This window comes from Humulus lupulus, chromosome 8 (assembly GCF_963169125.1).
Source record: "Humulus lupulus chromosome 8, drHumLupu1.1, whole genome shotgun sequence".
In the NCBI taxonomy this organism is placed as follows: Eukaryota; Viridiplantae; Streptophyta; class Magnoliopsida; order Rosales; family Cannabaceae; genus Humulus; species Humulus lupulus.
In genome coordinates, this window is record NC_084800.1 from 156,611,538 (window position 1) to 156,633,822 (window position 22,285).

General features: G+C 35.1%; 2 protein-coding genes across 2 annotated transcripts; both read left to right on the forward strand.

The window, feature by feature from the left end:
* Positions 1-2,394: 2,394 nt before the first annotated feature.
* LOC133796191 (uncharacterized) lies at positions 2,395-18,102 on the forward strand. Its single transcript, XM_062233671.1, has 3 exons — positions 2,395-2,489; positions 17,391-17,506; positions 17,591-18,102. The coding sequence occupies exons 1-3, from the start codon at positions 2,395-2,397 to the stop codon at positions 18,100-18,102; spliced, it is 723 nt and encodes a 240-aa protein (XP_062089655.1).
* A 1,232-nt stretch (positions 18,103-19,334) lies between these two features.
* Positions 19,335-20,492, forward strand: LOC133796192 (uncharacterized mitochondrial protein AtMg00820-like). Its single transcript, XM_062233672.1, has 2 exons — positions 19,335-19,397; positions 20,073-20,492. Exons 1-2 carry the CDS (start codon positions 19,335-19,337, stop codon positions 20,490-20,492), a joined length of 483 nt encoding a protein of 160 aa, XP_062089656.1.
* Positions 20,493-22,285: the final 1,793 nt, after the last annotated feature.

The window sequence follows — 22,285 nt, forward strand, 5'->3', positions numbered from 1 at the left end:
GCATACTGGCCCAGGCGATATATCGCCTATAGGGGGCGATATATCGCCTCCTTCAGTGTATTTTGAAATGTTTTGAATTCATTTTCCATTCAGCCATTCAACCTCTTGATAAGTCCAGCATCTTTTTGAACGAGTCTTCAGCCTCTGCTGAACGATTATTCAAATTATTTTCACCTAAAAAGCTATTATTTTTATTCAAGTAAAATCAAGATCCTTTCATTCCTAAACTCTATAAATAGGACCTAGTACCCAGCCATTATTCATCCTTTGCTCTAAGTTCAGAGGCTGCAAGTGCTAAGTGAGTGTGAGAGTATAAACACCTGGGTTTGGGAATCATAAGCGTGATCATCATAAGCTTATCAAACACTTTGGGAAGTAAGGTTTTAGAGTATTTCGGTTTGAGGTGTAGATTGGTCTTACAAGTCTTCAAGGTAACCCAAAACTCTAGTTCAATTCTGTATTTGTTCTTTTAAGTTCTCATAATCTTCTACTCAGCCTCTAACCTTAATCTTTATTTTGGTTAGGAAATCCAAGTTCTTGAGCACATAAGTTTTGGTAAGTATGTGTCTCAATGGTTTAGTCTTCCCATTCATTTTCATCTCTTTTTCTTCATTAGACTCACTCTTTTTCATAATGATTATTAGGAGTGTTCCAAAGTCCCAGCACTGTCCACATATCCCGGTAACTTTGGTAAGGAAAATAGGATAGAAATGCATATGTATATGTTCTATATGTTATCTTATGTTTCTTATGTTATGATAAGTGTTATGAAATGTATGTTTGTAGGCTTGGGCATATGACCCATATGACTAACAAGACCCCAAATAGATTATGGGCATATGACCTACTTAGCTAGTAGGACCCCACTAATCTCATGGGCATATGACTTGTTTAGTCTATGGGACCCCAAGTAATAATGGCCATTATAGTATGTGTATGTAATAAGTGTTATGATATGTCTTTATGTTTATTATGAAATTTATGTTTATGAACTATATGTTAGATTTTCCTTGCTGGGCATTAGGCTCATTCCTTTTGTTTATATGTGCAGGAAAATAGATGTAGTGGCGGTAAGATTTGTGGATGCTTGGAGATTGTGTATCGATGATGAATGGAGTCAAGGAGTCGAGAGTTCGATTTCGAGGATGTAGTCATTTGTTTATGGTCTTTATATGTATTTTCCGCACTTACTATGTAATCCCTTTATTTTATAAATCATGTTATGTTTTTGTTTTTCAAACAATGGGATCCCATATCCTTCTTGGTATTTACGTAAGTAACTCTTATTTCTATAAGTTTTCTAATAAAATTATGGTATTTTCGCAAATGTAAGTTTTAGTAAGAATTTGTATGTATAGTATAGTAATGGTCCAAGAGTCTAGAGTAGTTGGGTCATTACACGAACATACTGGTGGAGGTGTCCCAGTTTGATGAGGTTTTCGATCTCATCCTTTAGTTGGTGATACTCATTGGTGTGGTGCCCCCACATCATTATGAAAATGACAAAATTTGTTGGGATTTCGCCTTTCCCGATCTCTCTAAATGGGCTATGGCTTCCGGTAATGGACGTGTTATTATGTAGCCACAAAGTTGTTCTCTCGATAGTCGACTAAGTCAGTGTACTAAGAGTAGTGTGAGACATACTTCTTGTCGGGGGCAACTCCCTATCCTGCCTGCACTGTCCCATTTCCTTTGGGCTTTCTGTCATTGCCTTTGCCTCCACGTCTACTGTTGCTAGGGGTCTGACTAGGTGTAGCTGACTGGGATGGAGTAGCAACTCCAGCACTGTATCCAGTGGGCGCTACTCCATATCCCATCGAAGCGGCACTAAAACCAATGGGTGGCATGGCACTAAAGCCAACTGGTGGGACAACTGGACTGAACTGGGCTCCTGCCACAATCAGTTGGACAGGAGTGTAGGGTGGATACTAAGTCCCCGAAGCCACGGAGCTTGGTGTTGTCAGAGCGTGAAAGGTAACAGTCCCACCAAATTCTCTGATCTGGGCATCTTCCTAGTTAATATACTCTTGTGCTCGACGAATGAAGTCATCGAGCCTACGACATCCTCTCTGCTGGAGGTCATCCCATAACAGGGACCTCGCATGGATGCCGATCTACAAGGCCATCTGCTACTGGCCGTCGTTGACCCACTTGGCCCTTACAGCTTCCTCCTTGAAGTGCTTGATGTAAGCTTTGAGGGTCTCGAAGGGTCCCTACTTTATGTTGGTGAAAGTGTTGACCTCAAAGCTCACCTTCCGAGTAGCTACGAATTGTTTTCGGAACGAAGATGATAGCTGGTGCCATAAATGAATGGATCTTGGCTTGTGTTTCTTGAACCATTCATCTGCTGCTCCCATCAAGGTTAAAGTAAACACATGACACTTCAGAGACGCAATGCACCGACATCAACCTATTGAACTTCGAAAGGTGGTTGGTGGGATCCGTGCTGCCATCACAAGGCGTGATGGCAAGCATCTTAAGGCCTCATGGTAACAGGGCTTCCACAATGTGAGGAGCGCATGTTGGGTTTTATGGACATGTAGCATGATTTCATATTATCAATAAAAGTAGTAGAAATCATTTAGTTTGACAACCGTGTTGCTTGCTTGTTCTATTACATGATTATTGAAATAATACAAACATTTATAAAATCCCGAACATATGGATAGTTACAATTATAATAACTAGGTCACAGTGGATTATAGTTGTAATTATATGTTCAAAAGAACGAGTCCTAAGATTAGATCAGTGCATTGGATTTTCACTGATTAGGCAATCTACAATATGATCTACTTACATATTCAGGGTGTGATGTCTTGTCCAAGGCATCGACCAAGTAGATAAGATCGGATGTATTTAGTTACATCGGACTAGGACCGATATTGATTCTTGATTGATAAATAAGTATCGTTGTTATCAAATCTAATCAACGTCACAACGTTGACCATATGTTAAGTCGATCTTAATTCTGAGTGATAATATTATACTAATTATGTTATTTAAATCTTTTGACTTGTTCGTTACCAGCTTACCCTACGGTCTAGCCCATACTTACATCTTGGAGATTTATTAGTGTAATTGAGTGGGAGTATTATTCATAGATACGAAATCTATAACTTCTGTATGAGAAGTGAAAAGATGATTTCCTTAATTTCTTTGTTCAAAAGGTTAAATGATTGAGATCTCATTTCGGTGATTAAGTTCACGGAAATATCATTTATAAGGAACTTAGTGGGAGTTAAGGATAAAATACTGATGAGGGTTAAAACGGTAATTTGCACCAAGCTCGTTAGTAAGTCATCGATAGAGGATTGACTGATTGTAATGGTTATAACAATGGATAACAGATTTATGGTTTTGAAAATACGTTCTATGAATTCAAGAGTTCAATTCCGAGTCTATAGTGGAGTCACGATGAATTAATAAGGTAGTGAAATTATTCGTAAATAAATTCACGGTAACTTGTTGGAGCTTGATTTCATGGATCCATGGTCCTCGCATCACCTTTGAGTAAATCATCTAGAATGTCTCAATTAATTGATTTAATTATCAATTAGGATTTTCAAAGTTGACTAGGTCAATTTTGGAAAATTTACAGAGATATGAGATTTAGAGAATAAAAGAGAATCTTTGAGTAAATTTATTAATACTGATAAATTGGTATCAATATAAATAAATAATATTAAATCAAGTTTTAAATTATAATTATTTAATTTGAATAAGGATTTAATTAATTAATTAAAAAATAAATAAATAAAAGGTTTTGAATTTAGGCCCAGTTGGGATTTAAATTCAAAATAAAGAGATTGAGCCCAAGTCCATTTATGGCAGCCCAAGGCTTTTATTTTTGTTTATTATTTTTTAATTAATTTAAATTTAAATAAATCTCATTAAGTTGCCTATATATGGAATATGATATCTAGGGTTTTCTAAAAAAAAGCAAGTGAGTTAGTGAAAACCTAGAAAGCCTAACCTTTCTTGGCCACTCTCTCTTCTTCTTCTCTTCAAGATCTCTATCTCATGTGTTGAGAACCAGCCCACACTAGTTCTAGGTTGATCAAAGGCTTGGTGAGGAAGACTGTGTTGCTGATCTTGTTCAATCTCTTGATAATACCCTGCTACAGAAAAGAATAAGGGTTAGAGAAATTGAAGGATGGAGTTGTTCCAGTTCCGCTGGGTAATGTAAGTTTTTACTTTATCTGTATTTGTATCAATTTTATAGGAGCATGTTCTAGGAATTTGCATGTTTGTTTGATAATATGTAAATTGCATGAAAATAAATAAAGATCCTGCAATGAGTTTTTCCAACAATTGGCCTCAGAGACATAGGTTGCTAGTTTATTTTCATGAATGAACATGTATGAAATTGATTGATATGTTAGGTGTTAATTCGATGGTACATGTTATTGGTGTATGTGTTATGTTTTCTTATGTAAATTTAGCAATAATTTGGTTGTTTTTGGCTTGTTTTGGATTTAAAAACTGCACAGATTTAAAAAAAAAAATTGGATTATTTTTTGCAATGTGTGTGCTGGGCACGTATGGAGCCGCCACCGGGACCCGGGGCGTACGGACGCCGTACGGACGTCCGTACGACGTCGGTGTCAGAACCCGCGCGCGACATTTTTTCACAAAAAAAAAAAAATTAAATTGGATATTTTGTGCAGTTAGTTTTAAAATATTTTAAATTGATTATCTGATAATTTTATAGATATTTTTTATTTTAAAAATATTTTGAATTTGTTATCTGATAATCAGGATATTGTAAGATATTTTTTTTATTTTGTTATAAATAAAATATTAAAATTAATTATCTGATTATTCAAGATATTTTTATTATTTAAAATATTTATAATTAGTTATCAGATAATACTAGATATTTTAAATTTGGTTAAAAGATAATTTGATATTTTAAAATTTGTTAAAATATTTAGAAATAAAAATATCTTATCATTCCTAACAACTTAACAACATTGGTTAAATTAATTATTTGAAATTGAATTTTGTTTGATAAATTCTATTTTATTTAATTTAAAATTTTGTAACTTGTTTAATTAATTATATTGAATTTTGTTCGATGAATTCTATGTTAATTAATTATGGTATTTTGCAAAATAGTATATTGTTGTAGTATATTTGCATAATTTAATAATACATGCCTATAGAGTAACATGTTAGACCCATCCAATTATTAACATATCAGGCATCATTATTAAGTTACTTTTTGCATTTGGGCTTTAAATATAAGTATAATGATGGCCCAATTTTTGCGTTTAAAAAATGTGGGAAAACTCAAATAAAACTTTCATAAAATGTTAGGTTTTATTTGGGCCCAATTGAACATGTAAAGTTTAAATTCCTCTCTTGTGGGTGGTTCCACTTGTGAAGGCCAATTTTCTTTGCATTACTAGATTGGGCCTAATCAATTGAATAACAATTAATAAAACAAAGGTTCAAATTCTTGTCTTTTTTGGCTTTGTGTGGAAGTTAGGGAGCCTTAGTAGTGGGTCCGACATATTGAACCCAGCTCTCCTCCATGCAAGCTCGAGTTGTTAAGGCCCATTTACCTAAGTATGACTTAATTGTATTCGGTTATTCCTTTTAGTTGGACTTAATAATTGATTAGAAACATATTAATTTTAATTTTTGGATTAATTTTCAATGGTAATTTTAGAATTAATGAAAAAATTATAAACTATGGTTTGTTGATTATTTTTATAATTTGGCGAACCTTAGTTGGTTTATTGATTATTTTGATAATTTGGAAAACCTATGTTGATATTTTTCAAAAAGAATAAAATACTAAAATATTTAATAATGAGTTTTAAAACTTTTCAATTCGATCTCCACCGTTGATTTAGGTTAGACTTCAGTGGGGCCTCATGGCACTTTGATTTCGTCTCCCTACGGAAGGTGTTCACTGGACTTCTTAACATGGTTAAATTTCTTAGGATAGATGGTTATAGATGGACCTTCTATAGACTCATCCCTACGGTGACTATAGGAATTAAGTCTATAATAATCGAAACCGTGGGTCAAACTCATAAAGTAAGAAATATTTGTGACTCTCGCCTACCGAGACACATGAGTTTTTGTTACTTTGATCGGATGGAATAGGTAATTAATAAAAGTCTATGACGTTTTATTAATTGATATGTTTCTCTATTTAACTACGTGAATATTTGTGGCTCTCGCCTAACAGAACACATGGGTTCATGGCTAGCTAAAGTGCCTAAGATATAGAAGATAAGTGTTTTAGTATTTTGCTTATCTCAAAACATTTTGTATGTTATGCTATTTCTAAAAAAATTTAATGAATAAATGTTTGTCAAGCAATGCGTTGATTTCTACTTAGTTGATAATAGAAGCTCTAGGCTTCCCACCTCATACTCTCTCTAATCTCTAAAATGTTACTCTATGGTGAGAACCTCACGAAATGTTTGTCCAACATCAACATGGTGTTGATTTTAGACAACATCGAGTTCGTGATAATCAAAGATATTCCTATTTTTCCCATGCAACGATCACCAAATCCTTCAAAGAGGATTGTTGTTGGTAGTTCGAGCAAATGAAATAATGCTAATACTACTAAACAAGCTCAAGGAGAAGCTGATTTGAGCTTATTCTTCGAAGAGCAAGAGAGGAAGAAATCCATACAAAAAGAACAAGAAGTCAACTGGCAAGGCACCAAATGCTGCAAAGCATCTTGGAGCAAGGTCTGATTATAAGTACACAAAAAGGGGAGTGTTTCCAACTGCAAGGAGACTAGGAATTGGAACAAGATTGCACGGAATTCAAGGCATATGGAACCCAAAATAATTAAATTTGTCTTGAATGCATGTGATTTTAGAGGATGATACTTCGGTTTTGGATCGCTGAATCACAATCTACTAAACATGCATGTACCTTTTTACACTTTTAGCATTGGGAAAGCCATGAAGGATAAAAAGCCACGGCTTGGTATCCATCAAGGGTTGTTTGTATCAAACAAGGCAAAAGGATAAGCTTGAATGAATTTTGGAAATAAATATATTGTTTTAAGACAATGTTTATTTTATTCCGATTTTCAATGGAAATTTTAATTTAAGTTTTTCTTATTACATCAACAACAATTTGTAGTTACTTTCACAAGTAATAAAATCCTATTTCTTTAAATAGATGTGAATTATGGGGTGGATGTATGAAAAACAAGCTATACCTATTGCAACTAAACGAACCCTATGTTATAAATGATGAGTTGTTTAAGACAGCTAATTCTAGGACCGTTAAACGACAAAAGGTCAATAACGTTATAAATGGCGTACCTTTGGCATTTTCGCTTTGGTCATATTTGTTATGATAGGATTCAAAGACTAACAAAGGCTGGGCCTTTGAGGGAACTCACCTAGGGTGACCTACCTGTTTGTGAATCTAGTCTCGAGGGCAGAATGACAAAACGTCCATTCTCTGTGATAGGAGAAAGGGCCAAAGAACCACTAGGGCTAGTATGTTCAAATGTCTGGGGACATATGAATGTTCAAGCGAAGGGTGGTTATGAGTATTTCATCACCTTCATCGACGATTGCTCTAGAGACTCATATAAGTACCTAAAGCATAGGAATTCTGCGAATTTGTTAAGAAGTTCAAAGAATTCATTGCTATGGCTTTAAAACCAAATTAGGTAAAACGTTAAAGATCTTGCGATCTAATAGGAGTGGAGGATATTTGGATAATCAGAACCAAGATCATTTAATTGAACTTGAAGATTTTTCTAAAACAACTGCCCCAAGGACTCCGCAACAGAACAATGTTGCTGAGCGGTGTGAATCGCACGTTTATGAAAATGTGTGTTCTATGATAAGCTATTAAACTCTACCAACTTCTTACCCAGATCTTTTCTGGAGACATACTACCTAGACCGCATGTGATATTTTTTTTTAAAATGTTGTGCCGTCTCAAAAGCTGTCTCCAAGACACTACTAGAATTATGAAATGGTCGTGAACCTGGTTTACGTCATTATGAAATTTGGTGGTGTCATGTTTTTGTCATGAGGAAAAAGGTAGAAAGCTAGAACAATGAGCTGAGGGTTTACTTGTTTGATGGCTATTCTAAAGGTACTCAGGGTGGTCTGTTTCATAGTCCAGTAGACAAGAAAGTGTTTGGCTCTACAAATGCTACTTTTCTGGATAACGACTACATAATGAATTTCAAGTCTCATAGCAAAATAGTATTAGATGGAAAAACGATAAACTATTGTTCCATCCTTATCGACACAAGTCGATGAAAACAAGGTATATTTAGAAACCACTAATCCAAGTCAGAAAGTTACGATGCCTCGTCATAGTGGGAGGCTTTCTCGGAACCCGGTACCTATGATATGGATAGTGAAATCCAAAAGTTGGTTGGGGACACAAGTAACAATGATTCGTTGGCCTTTAAATAGACAATGGGTAAGTCTGAAAGGGATTTTTGACTCGAAGTCAAGTACTAGGTAATAAAGTCTAAGTACTCTTAATTTGTCTGAGATCTTATAGATGTGCCATTGGACTTTAGGCCCATGGGGTGCAAGAGGATCTATACAAAGAATAGAGGATCTGATAGTAAGGTCGAGACATTAAAGGCTCGACTCGTGGCAGAGAGAGAAATTTGACTTAGAGAAAACTTTTTCTCCGGTAGCCATGTTAAAATTCATTTAGTATACTCTTATCCATAGCCAGAACTCTTGATTAAGAGATAAGGCAAATGGACATCAAAGAAGCATTTTTAATGGCTATCTTGATGAGACAATTAGCATGCATCAATCAGAAGGATTTAAAGTAGTTGGACAAGAAATTCGGCAAGTTGAGTAAGTCAATCAATGGACTTAAACAAGTTTCATGCTCCTGGAACTTAAGGTTAAATGGAAACATTAAGACCTGAGTTTTTGAACAAAATGTAGTTGACCCTTGTGTTTGACAACTTAGGGTAAAATACATTGTGGTTTTTTGAATCCTTTATGTAAATGATATCTTATTCATTTGAAACAATGTCAATAAATTATCAAACAATAAGAACTGCCTAGAAACGAAATTCCAGATTTCGTTGTAGCAAGTCGTGTTCTTGGTATCCAGAACATCAGGGAAATAAATAACTAAATTTTAGCTCTAACTCAAGCGACCTACTTTAGTGAGGTGCTTGGTCATTACTCGGTAACAAATTCCGAGAAAGGATGTTTAGTGTCTTGACATGGAATTTATTTTTCTAAGCAGCAGTCTCCACAGACTCCTCAAGAGAAAGAAAAGATGTAACGAATTCCTTATGCATTTGAAATTAGAAGTCTAATGCATGCTATGTTGTGTGTTGTAATCGAAGATCTTCTATGCAGTGGGAGTGGTGAGCAAGTGTTAGTAAAACCTTGGAAATAAACAATAGATGGAAGTCAGTATCTTTGATGGACTAGAGACTATATGTTAGTCTTTTCAGGTGGATCTTTGTACCTGTTAGGCTACACATTTTCAGATTTTAGACTGATGTTGATGACAAGAAGTCTACTTCTGAAAAATGTGTTTACTCTTGGAGGTGGAGCTATGATTTGGAGAAGCGTTAAGCTATCTGCCATTTTAGAATCCATTTTGGTGGCTGAGTACATAGCTGCATCTATGGTGGCTAAGGAAATAGTCTGGCTAAGGAAGTTCTATACGGATCTCGGTGTTATTCCAGAAATAGATAAACCACTCATTTTTTCTAGTGACAGTAATGAGGCAATAGCGAATTCGAAAGAACCTCGAAGCTACAAAAGAACAAAGCATATAGAGAGAAAGTATCACATTATTGAGGATGTGTGGCGAAGGTGTGAAGTGAAGGTGATGAAGATAGCATTGTAAGGCATTCTTTCATATCCCTTTACAAAGATATAAGCAGAAAACGTAATTGTGAAGCATGTAGAATGCATGGTTTTCAGAAACATGTCCCATTTGTTTTAAAAGGGCAAGTGGGAGTTTGTTGGGTTTTATGCTCTTATAAAACCACGTTGGACATGTAGCACGATTTCATATTATCAATAAAAATAGTAGAAATCATTTAGTTTGACAACCGTGTTGCTTGCTTGTTTTATTACATGATTATTTAAATAATACAAACATTTATAAAATCCCGAACATATGGATAGTTACAATTATAGTGACTAGGTCACAGTGGATTATAGTTGTAATTATATGTTCAAAAGAACGAGTCCTAAGATTAGATCAGTGCATTGGATTTTCACTGATTAGGCAATCTACGATATGATCTACTTACACATTCAGGGTGTGATGTCTTATCCAAGGCATCGACCAAGTAGATAAGATCGAATGTATTTAGTTACATCGGACTAGGACAAATTTTGATTCTTGATTGATAAATAAGTATCGTTGTTATCAAATCTAATTAATGTCACAACGTTGACCATATGTTAAGTCGATCTTAATTCTGAGTGATAATATTCTACTAATTATGTTATTTAAATCTTTTGACTTGTTCGTTACCAGCTTACACTACGGTCTAGCCCATACTTACATCTTGGAGATTTATTAGTGTAATTGAGTGGGAGTATTATTCATAGATACGAAATCTATAACTTCTGTATGAGAAGTGAAAAGATGATTTCCTTAATTGCTTTGTTCAAAAGGTTAAATGATTGAGATCTCATTTCTGTGATTAAGTTCACGGAAATATCATTTATAAGGAACTTAGTGGAAATACTGATGAGGGGTAAAACGGTAATTTGCACCCAGCTCGTTAGTAAGTCATCGATAGAGGATTGACTGATTGTAATAGTTATAACAATGGATAACGTATTTATGGTTTTGAAAATACGTTCTATGAATTCAAGAGTTCAATTCCGAGTCTATAGTGGAGTCGCGATGAATTAATAAGGTAGTGAAATTATTCGTAAATAAATTCACGGTAACTTGTTGGAGCTTGATTTCATGGATCCATGGTCCTCGCATCACATTTGAGTAAATCATTTAGAATGTCTCAACTAATTGATTTAATTATTAATTAGGATTTTCAAAGTTGACTAGGTCAATTTTGGAAAATTTACAGAGATATGAGATTTAGAGAATAAAAGAGAATCTTTGGGTGAATTTATTAATATCGATAAATTTGTATCAATATAAATAAATAATATTAAATAAAGTTTTAAATTATAATTAGTTAATTTGAATAAGGATTTAATTAATGAATTAAAAAAAAATAAAAGGTTTTGAATTTAGGCCCAGTTGGGATTTAAATTCAAAACAAAGAGATTGAGCCCAAGTCCATTTATGGCAGCCCAAGGCTTTTATTTTTGTTTATTATTTTTTAATTAATTTAAATTTAAATAAATCACATTAAGTTGCCTATATATGGAATATGATATCTAGGGTTTTCTAAAAAAAAAGCGAGTTAGTGAAAGCCTAGAAAGTCTAACCTTTCTTGGCCACTCTCTCTTCTTCTTCTCTTCAAGATCTCTATCTCATGTGTTGAGAACCAGCCCACACTAGTTCTAGGTTGATCAAAGGCTTGGTGAGGAAGACTGTGTTGCTGATCTTGTTCAATCTCTTGATAATACCCTGCTACAGAAAGGAATCAAGGGTTAGATAGATTGAAGGATGGAGTTGTTCCAGTTCCGCTGCGTAATGTAAGTTTTTACTTTACTCTGTATTTGTATCAATTTCATAGGAGCATGTTCTAGGAATTTGCATGTGTTGTTTGATAATATGTAAATTGCATGAAAATAAATAAAGATCCTGCAATGAGTTTTTCCAACAGCGCATGGCTCCCCATCCTCACCCTCCGAGTCAGAGTCATGGCCCTGTCTTCGGGCCATTGTGAGCATTATCTTCTTCAAGCTCTCTAACTCTGCGCAGAAGGGGTCGTGGTCTTCGTTGGCACTTTGTGTCAGATTATCTCTCTTTTGGGCATTGAGACTATCCCGGAGGTTTGGTTGGTCCTTCCTCTCAAGTTCGCGCTCGAAATCCTTGTTACCCCTATGAGCATTCAGGTTGTCTCGTAGGTCAGTCTGATCTCGTAATGCACCACTACCCTTGGGGTATGCTACTTCTGTTTCCCCGTCAGACTCAATATTTTCATTATTAACCAAGATGTTGATGTCACGTTTTCGGTTAACAGAGATTTTTCACTTGTTGGCTCCTTGGCCATTGTTCCTATGGTGATGGTGAGGTGTAGAGGGGACACCACCACAAAGCCTCACGCGACGGTGTCCTTGGGCACCTAGGCCTTTATCCCTACTAGTTGGCCTCAGGGGCCTAGTTGTCTTCGGGGGTCCGTCGATCCTTCTTCTTCTTGGGAGCAGGGTTGTCGTCGACCTTACCTTTTCCACAATCTTGTGGCACAGGTGGGGCTTCAACTCTAGGTTGGTGCACGGGGGGCACGCCTGCTGATGGATCTCGCACCACATCAGTCAGGTGCTTGGGAGGCATATCGACTGGGTCGACAGGTGACACACCAACTGGGTGCACAGATGGCATACCAGCTGGCTTCCTAGCTGGTGCTTCGCCATGGGGGTCCACTCGCAGCCCTTGGGTAGCCAGAGTAGCCCTCATGGCGTTAACCATCTCCTGTAAGGCAGTGATATTACCCTCTTGGGTGTCGATTTTATGCTGCTGATTTTCCACCTAGTCGTGGAGTGCCACCACTTCTGGCGTCTCCTCCGCATCCATGGGCTGAGGATATTAATCCTCATAATACTCATTGTGGCCTAGTCATGTATGCCGTCGTATTCGACATTTTTGTTGTAGTCTTCCACCATCTCAGGGAGGTCTTGCGGTGGTGGACGACTGATTTATCCTCCCTCAACTTCGACAGGACGAGCTGCATTGTCTGGTGTGTTTCTCCGAGTGGTCATCATGACTATGTTCTCCAAGCTTTCTTCAAACTCTCAAAGAAAGCACCAAAATTTTGACTGTCTTTTTCTCTGTCATCCAAATCCGAGAGTTTAAAGAAAATAATGGAAAAAAACACAAGGATTTTACGTGGTTTAGGCTATAATATAGCCCTAGTCCACGAGTCTGTGGTATTTAGTGGGCTTTAAGCTTGTTTGAGTAAGCTTCAATGGTGGTTCTTAGGCAGTGTATATATTGCACATTCATTATTTTCCTAAGCGCACTTTACATATGGAATCCCTATTGAATTGTATTCTCTCTTAGGCTTAGGAAACACAGTTGAACCTTCTTCTTCTTGATCTTGAATCTGAGACCTTCTTGATTAATAAAAGTGCAAGTGGACGTAGGTTATTACCAACTCTTCGGGCAGAACCACAATAAATTCCTTGTGTCGTTTTATTTTATTTTAGCTCTATAAATTATTAATTGTCGATCAAATTGACTTAGTGACGTTGACCAAAAAGCAGATCAACAGTTACCAAAAAGTATCTTGAAGAATCTATTTTAAAAAAGGCACTTGAAATGATTCTAAAATAGCTTTAAAGTTGTTTAGAATATCATTATTGTGCCCTCTGATTTTTTTGAGCCGTTAAAAATTACCCCCGAACTATTCACATTATTGTAAAGTGGGACTTATGTTAAGTTTTATCCTATGTGGCTAACAAATTGTTAACTTGTTATTTCCACATCAGCTCCATGTATATTATTTAAAATTAAAAATATTTATTTCTTATAAAATATTAAAATTAAAAATAATTCAAAAATTTTAAAAAAAATCTTTTTTTCTTTTGAAATCTTAAAAGATTAATTGTTTTTATTAAATTCTTAAAAGAATAATTAAATAAAAATTTCAAATATTAAAAAAAATAAACTGAAACTCATATACTTTTTTTGTTTGAAAAAATTAATTTGTTGACTGTCTTTTTCGCTATCAACCTAATCTGAGAGTTTAAAGAAAATAATAGAAAATAACATAATGATTTTACATGGTTCAGGCTATGAAAGAGCCCTAGTCCATGAGTCTCTAGTATTTAGTGAGCTTGAAGCTTGTTTGAGCAACCTTCAATAGTGGTTCTCAAGTAGTGTATATATTGCACTGAGTTACAGAGTTTTTCTCTCTCAAATCCGTACCCTTTACAAGGAGATACCCCAACCCTAGAGGCTGGGGTTATTAATGTCAATCGTGTATTATTAATTCAAATTCCCCCATTATCAGGGTATTAATGCTAAATCAATATAAAAAAAAGCTGCACTAAATAGAGACTATAACCCAGGCAGATTGCACAGGGCCCATTGCAGAAAGTTGTTCACTAGCTTTATGGGGAACATGCCTCTTACAATGTCACGGTGTGGCTGCACGTTTCTCCATGTTAGGCGACGTAGTGGGGAATGCTGATTTTCGAGTGTACGACTCGACACCACTTCTCGAGGCTCTCCAAAAGGTTGTCAGATGATCTTCTAGTGGCTCATATTTGTAGTCACTGACACCTGGCTGATCTTCTAGATCCCGAGGACAAAATTCTAGACCTGGAGGACAGTTGACAGAAGAGGGCGTGGGGACCTCTAAAATGGTCCTCGGAGTGTGGCCTCACCTGGAGATATCCACACCTCGAGGACCGACCTCGGGGGGTTGCCTCCCTTGGAGACATCCGCGCCTGGCTGGTTCGAGGTACCTGGAGGTGTTCACACTCCGAGAACATCATGTCTTGTCTTGTCGTGAATTACTCATAATTGCCACACATGTCTGGTGGTAAAAACACAGACAACATAAATTATTTATTTTTAATAAAGATAGAATTAATAAAGTTTAAGTTATATTAGTTTAAGTTTTGTAAAAAAAAAAGATCATTTTTGGTTAATTTTTTTTAATATTTAAAAATTTTATTTAATTAATCTTTTTAAATTTTATTTAAAAAAAATTAATCTTTTGAATTTTGGTAATATTTTGAATTTTAATATTTTATAAGAAATATATATTTTTTAATTTAAAATTATTTTTTATTTTAAATAATACACATGACGCCTATGTCACAATGACAAGTCAACAATCTGTTAGCCACATAAGATAATACTTAACATAATTCTCACTTTACAACAATGTGAATAGATCGTGGGTAATTTTTAACGACTCGAAAAAATCTGAGGGCACAATAAAGCATTAGTCATTGTTCGGGTAGAAAAAATTCTAAATATTCAAATATAAATAAGAAAACACTTTTTAGTAACTTTTCAAACACAACAAAAATGGACCAATCCCAACCACCTTCTTCAGCGACGGGAAAAACCCATCCCAACAAAATTAATGTACATTTTTTGGATTCTTTGATTAAATTTTTACTTAAATAAATTAAAAAGCAGCTACAAAGTTACTTTTCATACATAATAGAAAATATCAATGAATTTCTAAAAATAAACTTGGAGTTAATTAACTAAATTAATTTTTTTTGTAGAAGGGTAACTAATCATATCTAATTGGGTATGGTAAGCAACCAAATAGTTGCTTTTAATCTGGGTGACGACAATAAATTATATGTTTCTCACATAGCAAAATGATCACTTTGAAGAATAAGTCGCGATGATATTACTCTTGAGCCCAAATGACCAACAGTGTGACATGAATTTTATTTTAATGTTGTGCAGAAGAGAGAGAGAGAAGAGAGAAAAAAATATATAATGTTATTTTGTTTGAAAAAAAATGGTAGGAACAACCCTTATTTTAGAATTGAGATGGTTCAATGCATTTTTGGAATTAAGATAATTTTAAAAAAGTGTCAAATGTAAATTTCTCTAAATAAAAACCAATGTCTAAGTTGGGTCTGAATGAAACCAACTGGTACAGAAGTTGGGCTACAACTTTGCGTTGTATTTTATTTATTTATTTATTTATTTTTATTTGAAACTTTGCGCTGTCTTTGTTTGAATGTCTAAGCATAATGACATGGGTGCAAAAGCTTGGATAAACAGAGGGAATGGGTTTGAAATTAACGAGGAAATGGGCAAAGTCTGTTGGATTAAAATCTTATTTTATGGGTACATATGTATAATGTATAATGCAATTATAAAGTGTGAAATAAAATAAAGTGACCAATTATGTTATAAATACCATAGGGTATTAAAGTATCATGGATTTAATGTGTAGAAATAGGAAAATAAAATTTTAATTTTATAATGGGAAAAATTAAAAATCACTAATTATAAATTAGGGTTGTGGTCCCCTATATATATGTATAATTCTATTCTGTCTGTCATCCCACTAACAGAAAAGAAAAGAGAGATTCTTCTCTCATAGAGATACATATTATATAAGAAGATCTAAACCCTCTATGAAATCTCCAACAATGGCTCAGGTTAGTACTTTCGCTCTCATGTTCATCTTTTTCTTGATTTAGCAAAGGATCTATAGAAATATGATTTATGATTTTATGTTGAAACAATTTTAGTAACATGATTAGAATCTGAGACTATGTATTGAAATATTGATATTTATGCATGTTCCTTGAGTGTTTCTTAAATTCTAACAAGTGGTACTAGAACCACATTTGCTGAATTTATTGAAGATTTGATTATTTTATTAAAAAAAAAAAAAATTGGGGTTTTCTAAAATTAAAGTTTTGATATTTTCATATATAAATATATATATATGTACGACATGTATTTGGTTTGGATTCAGGTCTGGTCTGGATTCATGTATTTTGTTTGAATGATCATAATTTCAAATAAATATGTATATGCTAATGAGAATATCCATTTATGATTTGGCCCAATTTTGTTTTCTTCCTCATTTATCCATATTCGTATGTGTATATACATATATATGTTAATAGGTTGTTTTAATTATCAAGTTGAAACATATGCATAAATGTTGACAGCTTTTGTGCAGAATAAAGGATCATTAACGTTGTCAATTAACAATGTTGGATATAAGGAAATGTTGACAACATTTCCTTCCTTCTGAGTGTTCATTGTTTTGATAATGTCATATTATATATTAAGTGATTTTATTATATATATATTAGAACACATTAATATAAAGATTTCAATATAGTATATTATGTGCCTATTAAAGGTTGATTTATACTCAGCCCAGGTTATTATTTTTGTTATATTATATATATAGAATAGTTTTTAAATATATGTATATATATTCATATACAGTTTCATTTAACTAATTTTTTTCCAGATTTTCAATTTGATTTATATTTAATTGAAAGATAAAAGGTTAAGGATTGATAATTTTTTAAGAAATAATTAAATTTAAATTTTGGTTTTGGAAATTTTTTTAAGGATGTCTAATATTTTGAATAAATTAATTGAAACAATATGTTGCCAAATTGACCTATTTTGTGCAAATTAATTTATTTAAAATATCAAGATACTTGTGTATTTGTAATTTATGCATATATTAACTGACCAAAATGTAAGTGAATATTTCGTTGAATTTCATACACACTTGTGGTGATAAATGTGTGACAATTATAATGTATTTTGTGTGACTAATATGTTAGTCCAAAGATTGATTTATTGTTTGACATACTTTATTGTCAATGTTTGATTGCTACAACAATAGTATCGCTTACAGTTAATATTATTACCCAAAGACTTAATATTAATGTTGCACTGGGTATCTTGAGATGGGATTAACCAAATTTTGAATTTATTATTTGATTATGCATATTGATGTGAGCTTGTTTTGTTCTATATTCAGCTAGTTCATCTTCTGCTGCCTCAATATCTACTAATATTAATTCTATTCCTATGCTTAATGGGACCAATTTCAAGGATTGGAAAAGGAACTTACTTATAGTTCTAAGATGTATGGATTTAGACTACGCATTAAGGGATGAACAACCTGCATCTCTCACTAAGGAAAGCACCCGTGATGAGAAAGCGGATTTTGCGAGGTGGGATTGTTCAAATCGCATGAGTTTAATGACTATGAAACACAGCATCCCAGAAGCCTTTTGGGGCATAGAATCCGAAGGGATTACTAAGGCCAAGAATTTGCTTGAACAAATTGAGGAACGTTTTGCCACAAATGATAAGGTTGAAATGACAACACTTCTAGGTTCTTTGATGACCCTGAAGTATAAGGGTCAAGGAAATATAAGAGAGTACATTATAGAAATGCATCATATTGTCTCAAGGCTTAAGACACTTAAGATCGAGCTTTCTAATGATGTGCTTGTGCTTATGGTTTTGTTAATGCTTCCTGCATAGTTTAACCAATTTAAAATTAGTTACAACTGTGAAAGGAGAAATTGACTCTCAATGAGCTCATTTCTCACTGTGTACAAGACTGAAAGTGCTCACTTGGTCACTGCCTCTAAGGATAAGGGCAAGAAAAGGAAATCTGAGAATGAAGCTGCTAAGGGTCCAGCCCAAAAGAAACAATAGAAGGATTCAAAATGTTGTTTCTTTTGCAACAAGCCTAGACATGTGAAGAAAGATTATGCCAAGTATCACGCATGCCGTGCAAAGAAAGGTATGATTCTTACTTTGGTCTGTTTTGAGGTTAATTTAGCTTCAGTACCTAGGAACACTTGGTGGATAGATTCTGGTGCTACTACTCACATAAGTGTTTCTATGCAGGGTTGCCTGAGCTACCGAAAGCCAAGTGATGGTGAAAGACACATCTTCTTGGGCGATAGAAAATCGATGGAAGTGGAAGAAATTGGGAATTTTAGATTGTTGTTAGGAACTGGTTTTTATTTGGATTTGAAAGACACATTTGTTGTACCATCTTTTAGACGGAATTTAGTTTTTGTTTCTTTGTTGGAAAAATTTGGATATTGTTGTTCTTTTGGAAACAATCAGTTTAGTTTGCCTTTAAATTCAAATGTTGTTGGAACTGGTTACTTGAATGCTTATGACAACCTTTATTTGCAAGAAAAAATTGCATCCTATAAGGAAACCTTGCATGTGGAATCACGTGGTACTAAACACAAATTAAATAAGGACAATTCAACGTTATTTTGGCATAAGCACTTAGGTCATATCTCAAAAAGTAGAGTTGAGCACCTTGTGTTTGATGGCATTTTAGAGTCTCTTAACTTCACAGAATTTGATGTTTGTGTCGATTGTATAAAGGGAAAGCAAATCAAAACTAAGAGATTAGGTGCCAACAGATCTTCAGATGTCTTAGAATTGATTCATACAGATATTTGTGGGCAATTCCCTACAGCATCATGGAATGGTCAACAATATTTCATATCATTCATGGAGGATTACTCACGTTATGGGTACCTATATCTCATTCATGAAAAGTCCAGTCTCTGGATGTATTCAAAGCTTATAAAGCTGAAGTTGAGAATCAACTCAACAAAAGGATTAAAAACGTGAGATTTGATCATGGTGGTGAGTACTACGGTAGATACGATGGCTCAGGCAAACATCGTCCAAGACCATTTGCTAAATTCCTAAAGGATTGCAGTATTGTCTCATAGTACACTATGTCAGGATCACCTAGCATGAATGGTGTTGCTGAGAGACGCAATATGACTCTTAAGGATATGGTAAGAAGTATGATTGCTCATTCTACTTTACTTGAGTCCCTCTGGGGAGAAGCATTAAAGATAATAGCTTACATTCTGAATAGAGTACTAACTATAGCAGTTGCAAAAACACCTTATGAGCTTTGGATAGGTCGAAAGCCTAGTCTAAAACACTTTCACATTTGGGGATGTCTAGCTGAGGCAAGGCCTTATAAGCCACATGAAAAGAAATTGGACTCCAAAATAGTGAGCAGCTACTTTATTGGTTATTCTGAGTGATCTAGGGGCTATAAGTTTTATGATCACACAATTAAAAATATTTTTGAGACAGGAACTGCAACATTTTTTTAGGATGTTGAGTTTGGGGGGAGAAATAAGGTTAGAGACATTGCTTTTGAGGAGGAATTGAATTTAAACTCAGTTCCTACTATCATTTTTGATAATATTCAGGCTTCTACACCTGTCATTGTTCAAGAAATGAATCCAGAACCTCAATAAGACAATGTTGAACAAACCCCAATTCAAGATTAGGTAATTGTTCCAGAAGAACAAACTCAATAACCTCAAAAACCAGAGCCATTAAGAAGGTCCACAAGAGAGAGAAGAAATGCTATTTCAGATGGTTATGTTGTATTTCTTCAAGAATATGAGGATGACAATGGAATGATTGAAGATGATCCAATCAATTTTCATTAGGCCATTAAAAGTTCTAACTCTCAAAAGTGGATTGATGCTATGAAAGAAGAGTATAAGTCTATGCAAGACAATAAAGTTTGGGAACTTGTCCCATTACCAGACGATGCAAAACCAATTAGTTGTAAATGGATTTTTAAAACCAAGAGGGGTGCAAATGGTAATGTGGAGAGGTATAAAGCGCGTCTTGTAGCTAAAGGCTATACCCATAAAGAAGGCATTGATTATACAGGGACTTTCTCTCCAGTTTCATCGAAAGACTCTTTTAGAACAATAATGGCACTTGTTGCTCACCTTGATCTTGAGCTACATAATTGGATGTTAAAACAACGTTTCACAATGGAGACATTGACGAGACAATTTATATGGTGCAACCATAAAACTTTGTGTCAGGAGACCCAAAGAATATGGTTTGCAAATTGACAAAATCCATCAATGGACTCAAGCAAGCTTCTCGTCAATGGTATCACAAATTTCACCAAGTAATTATCTCATTTGGTTTTGAGATGAATTGTTACGCCCTAAACTCCAGGGACCGTTACGGTGTGCATTTTAAATAGTGCTAAACTCGCTAATCGAGTCATTTGGACATAATCGTGTAACTAAGTATGATTAGCAGTTTAGGGTTAAAATTTTTGGTTAAGATATAACATTTCACTAAAATGTTTACTGTATACATTGAGATCCCAAAATATAATTTAAAGGTTAATTACAAGAAAATATTTACAACCAGCCGATCTAAGCGGAAAAATAGGGTTTAACCCTAGTACCTCTTTCAACCCTTGGCCGTGGTGGTCGAGTAGCCGCATATGTACACATCGTCACCTAAGCTCTCCAACTCAAGGATGGTCCAGCTTTCTTTTGCCTTTACCGGCACCACACAGCACCCGTAAGCAGAAGCCAGCAAGAAAACTCAATATGCTCATGAACAGTAATAACATGTTTCAAAATCATATAGTGCATGCCTGGCAATGATAGCCTTATTCATGCATGCAAATAGGTTCAGATAATGATGGGGTAACCAGGATAAGGAACCATGCCCTCCTGAATGGATGACTATCAAGTCAATCCTAATTAGATGAGTGATTTAACACTCGAGGTTCTGTTAACCATGATAGAGCATATAGCTCTAATCAGATGAGTGATTTCACACTTGAGGTTCTGTTAACCATGATGGAGTGTATAGCTCTAATCAGATGAATGATTTAACACTTGAGGTTTTGGTAACCATAATGAGTGACTGATGAGCAAGTCACCAACTTACACCAGATGAGTGACTGACGAGTGAGTCACTACGGGGCTCAGCACCCACAGCCATGTTATGATGCAGTCATTTGGGCCTTCTGGCCCTGGCTCTAAGTGACTAGCCATAGGCTAGACAAGCGCTTTTATTTTTCATCGAACTTGAGGTCGATCCGGCATTAATGCTCATGATGAGTCATTCAATGCAGATGTCGATTAGATCTAATATTTTTCAGCTTGCGCTAAACACGCTAAAACCATTCTTGACTTATTAGTCAATACCATATGACCAGTGCTCAGTACTACTGCCGAACTTGACTAGTGAGTCACAGCTTCACAGTTAATACCGACAGCATTGCCAATTCTGACTAGTGAGTCAGTGCCACGCACAAGTAAGCAATGCAACCAGGCATATATCATATGTCAAATATCCAAATGTAGGGCATTCAACATGCTTACTTAACAATTGTTAGCATAATTAGGATCATGAACAAACACAAAGACTCAAGCTCTGATCAATCTCATATTCAACATTCATGGCATGCCCTAATCACATGTTTCTCGTGTATCACATGCATCACATACTGGGTGCAGTTTCCTTTGATCCCTTAGCGGTCACCTAGTCATAACTAATTATAACTTCCATTAGTGAAAATCAACAATAAAAGGGTCTTGACCTAAACCTCACTCCCGGGACCCCGAATTGTACCCAAACGGTGAGTAGATTCGATCCTGAGCCTTAGGAATTCAAACCCCGATCCAAAAACCCTCAAAAGTGCCCAAAATATGCATCAAGAAAAATAGGGTAGTGTTACAGCGCTGCCCCCTAGCACCCCAGCGCTACAACCAGGGGAATTTTGCCCTGGCTAGCATTGTAGCACCACCCTTTGGGCGCTATAGCACTAGGACCAGGCAGATTCACCCTAGTTTTAGCCTCCTTCGAATCTTTGAATTCCAACCTGAAAATCAAGCTT

Bases quoted from the DNA above. Each gene is read 5' to 3' on its own strand.
- LOC133796191 (XM_062233671.1), top strand. From the start codon at position 2,395: ATGCACCGACATCAACCTATTGAACTTCGAAAGGTGGTTGGTGGGATC. The intron at 2,490-17,390 runs GTAACAGGGCTT...CTAATATGTTAG, and splicing joins AAGCATCTTAAGGCCTCATG to TCCAAAGATTGATTTATTGT. The intron at 17,507-17,590 runs GTATCTTGAGAT...TTCTATATTCAG, and splicing joins TAATATTAATGTTGCACTGG to CTAGTTCATCTTCTGCTGCC.
- LOC133796192 (XM_062233672.1), top strand. From the start codon at position 19,335: ATGTCAGGATCACCTAGCATGAATGGTGTTGCTGAGAGACGCAATATG. The intron at 19,398-20,072 runs GTAAGAAGTATG...AATTTTCATTAG, and splicing joins ATATGACTCTTAAGGATATG to GCCATTAAAAGTTCTAACTC.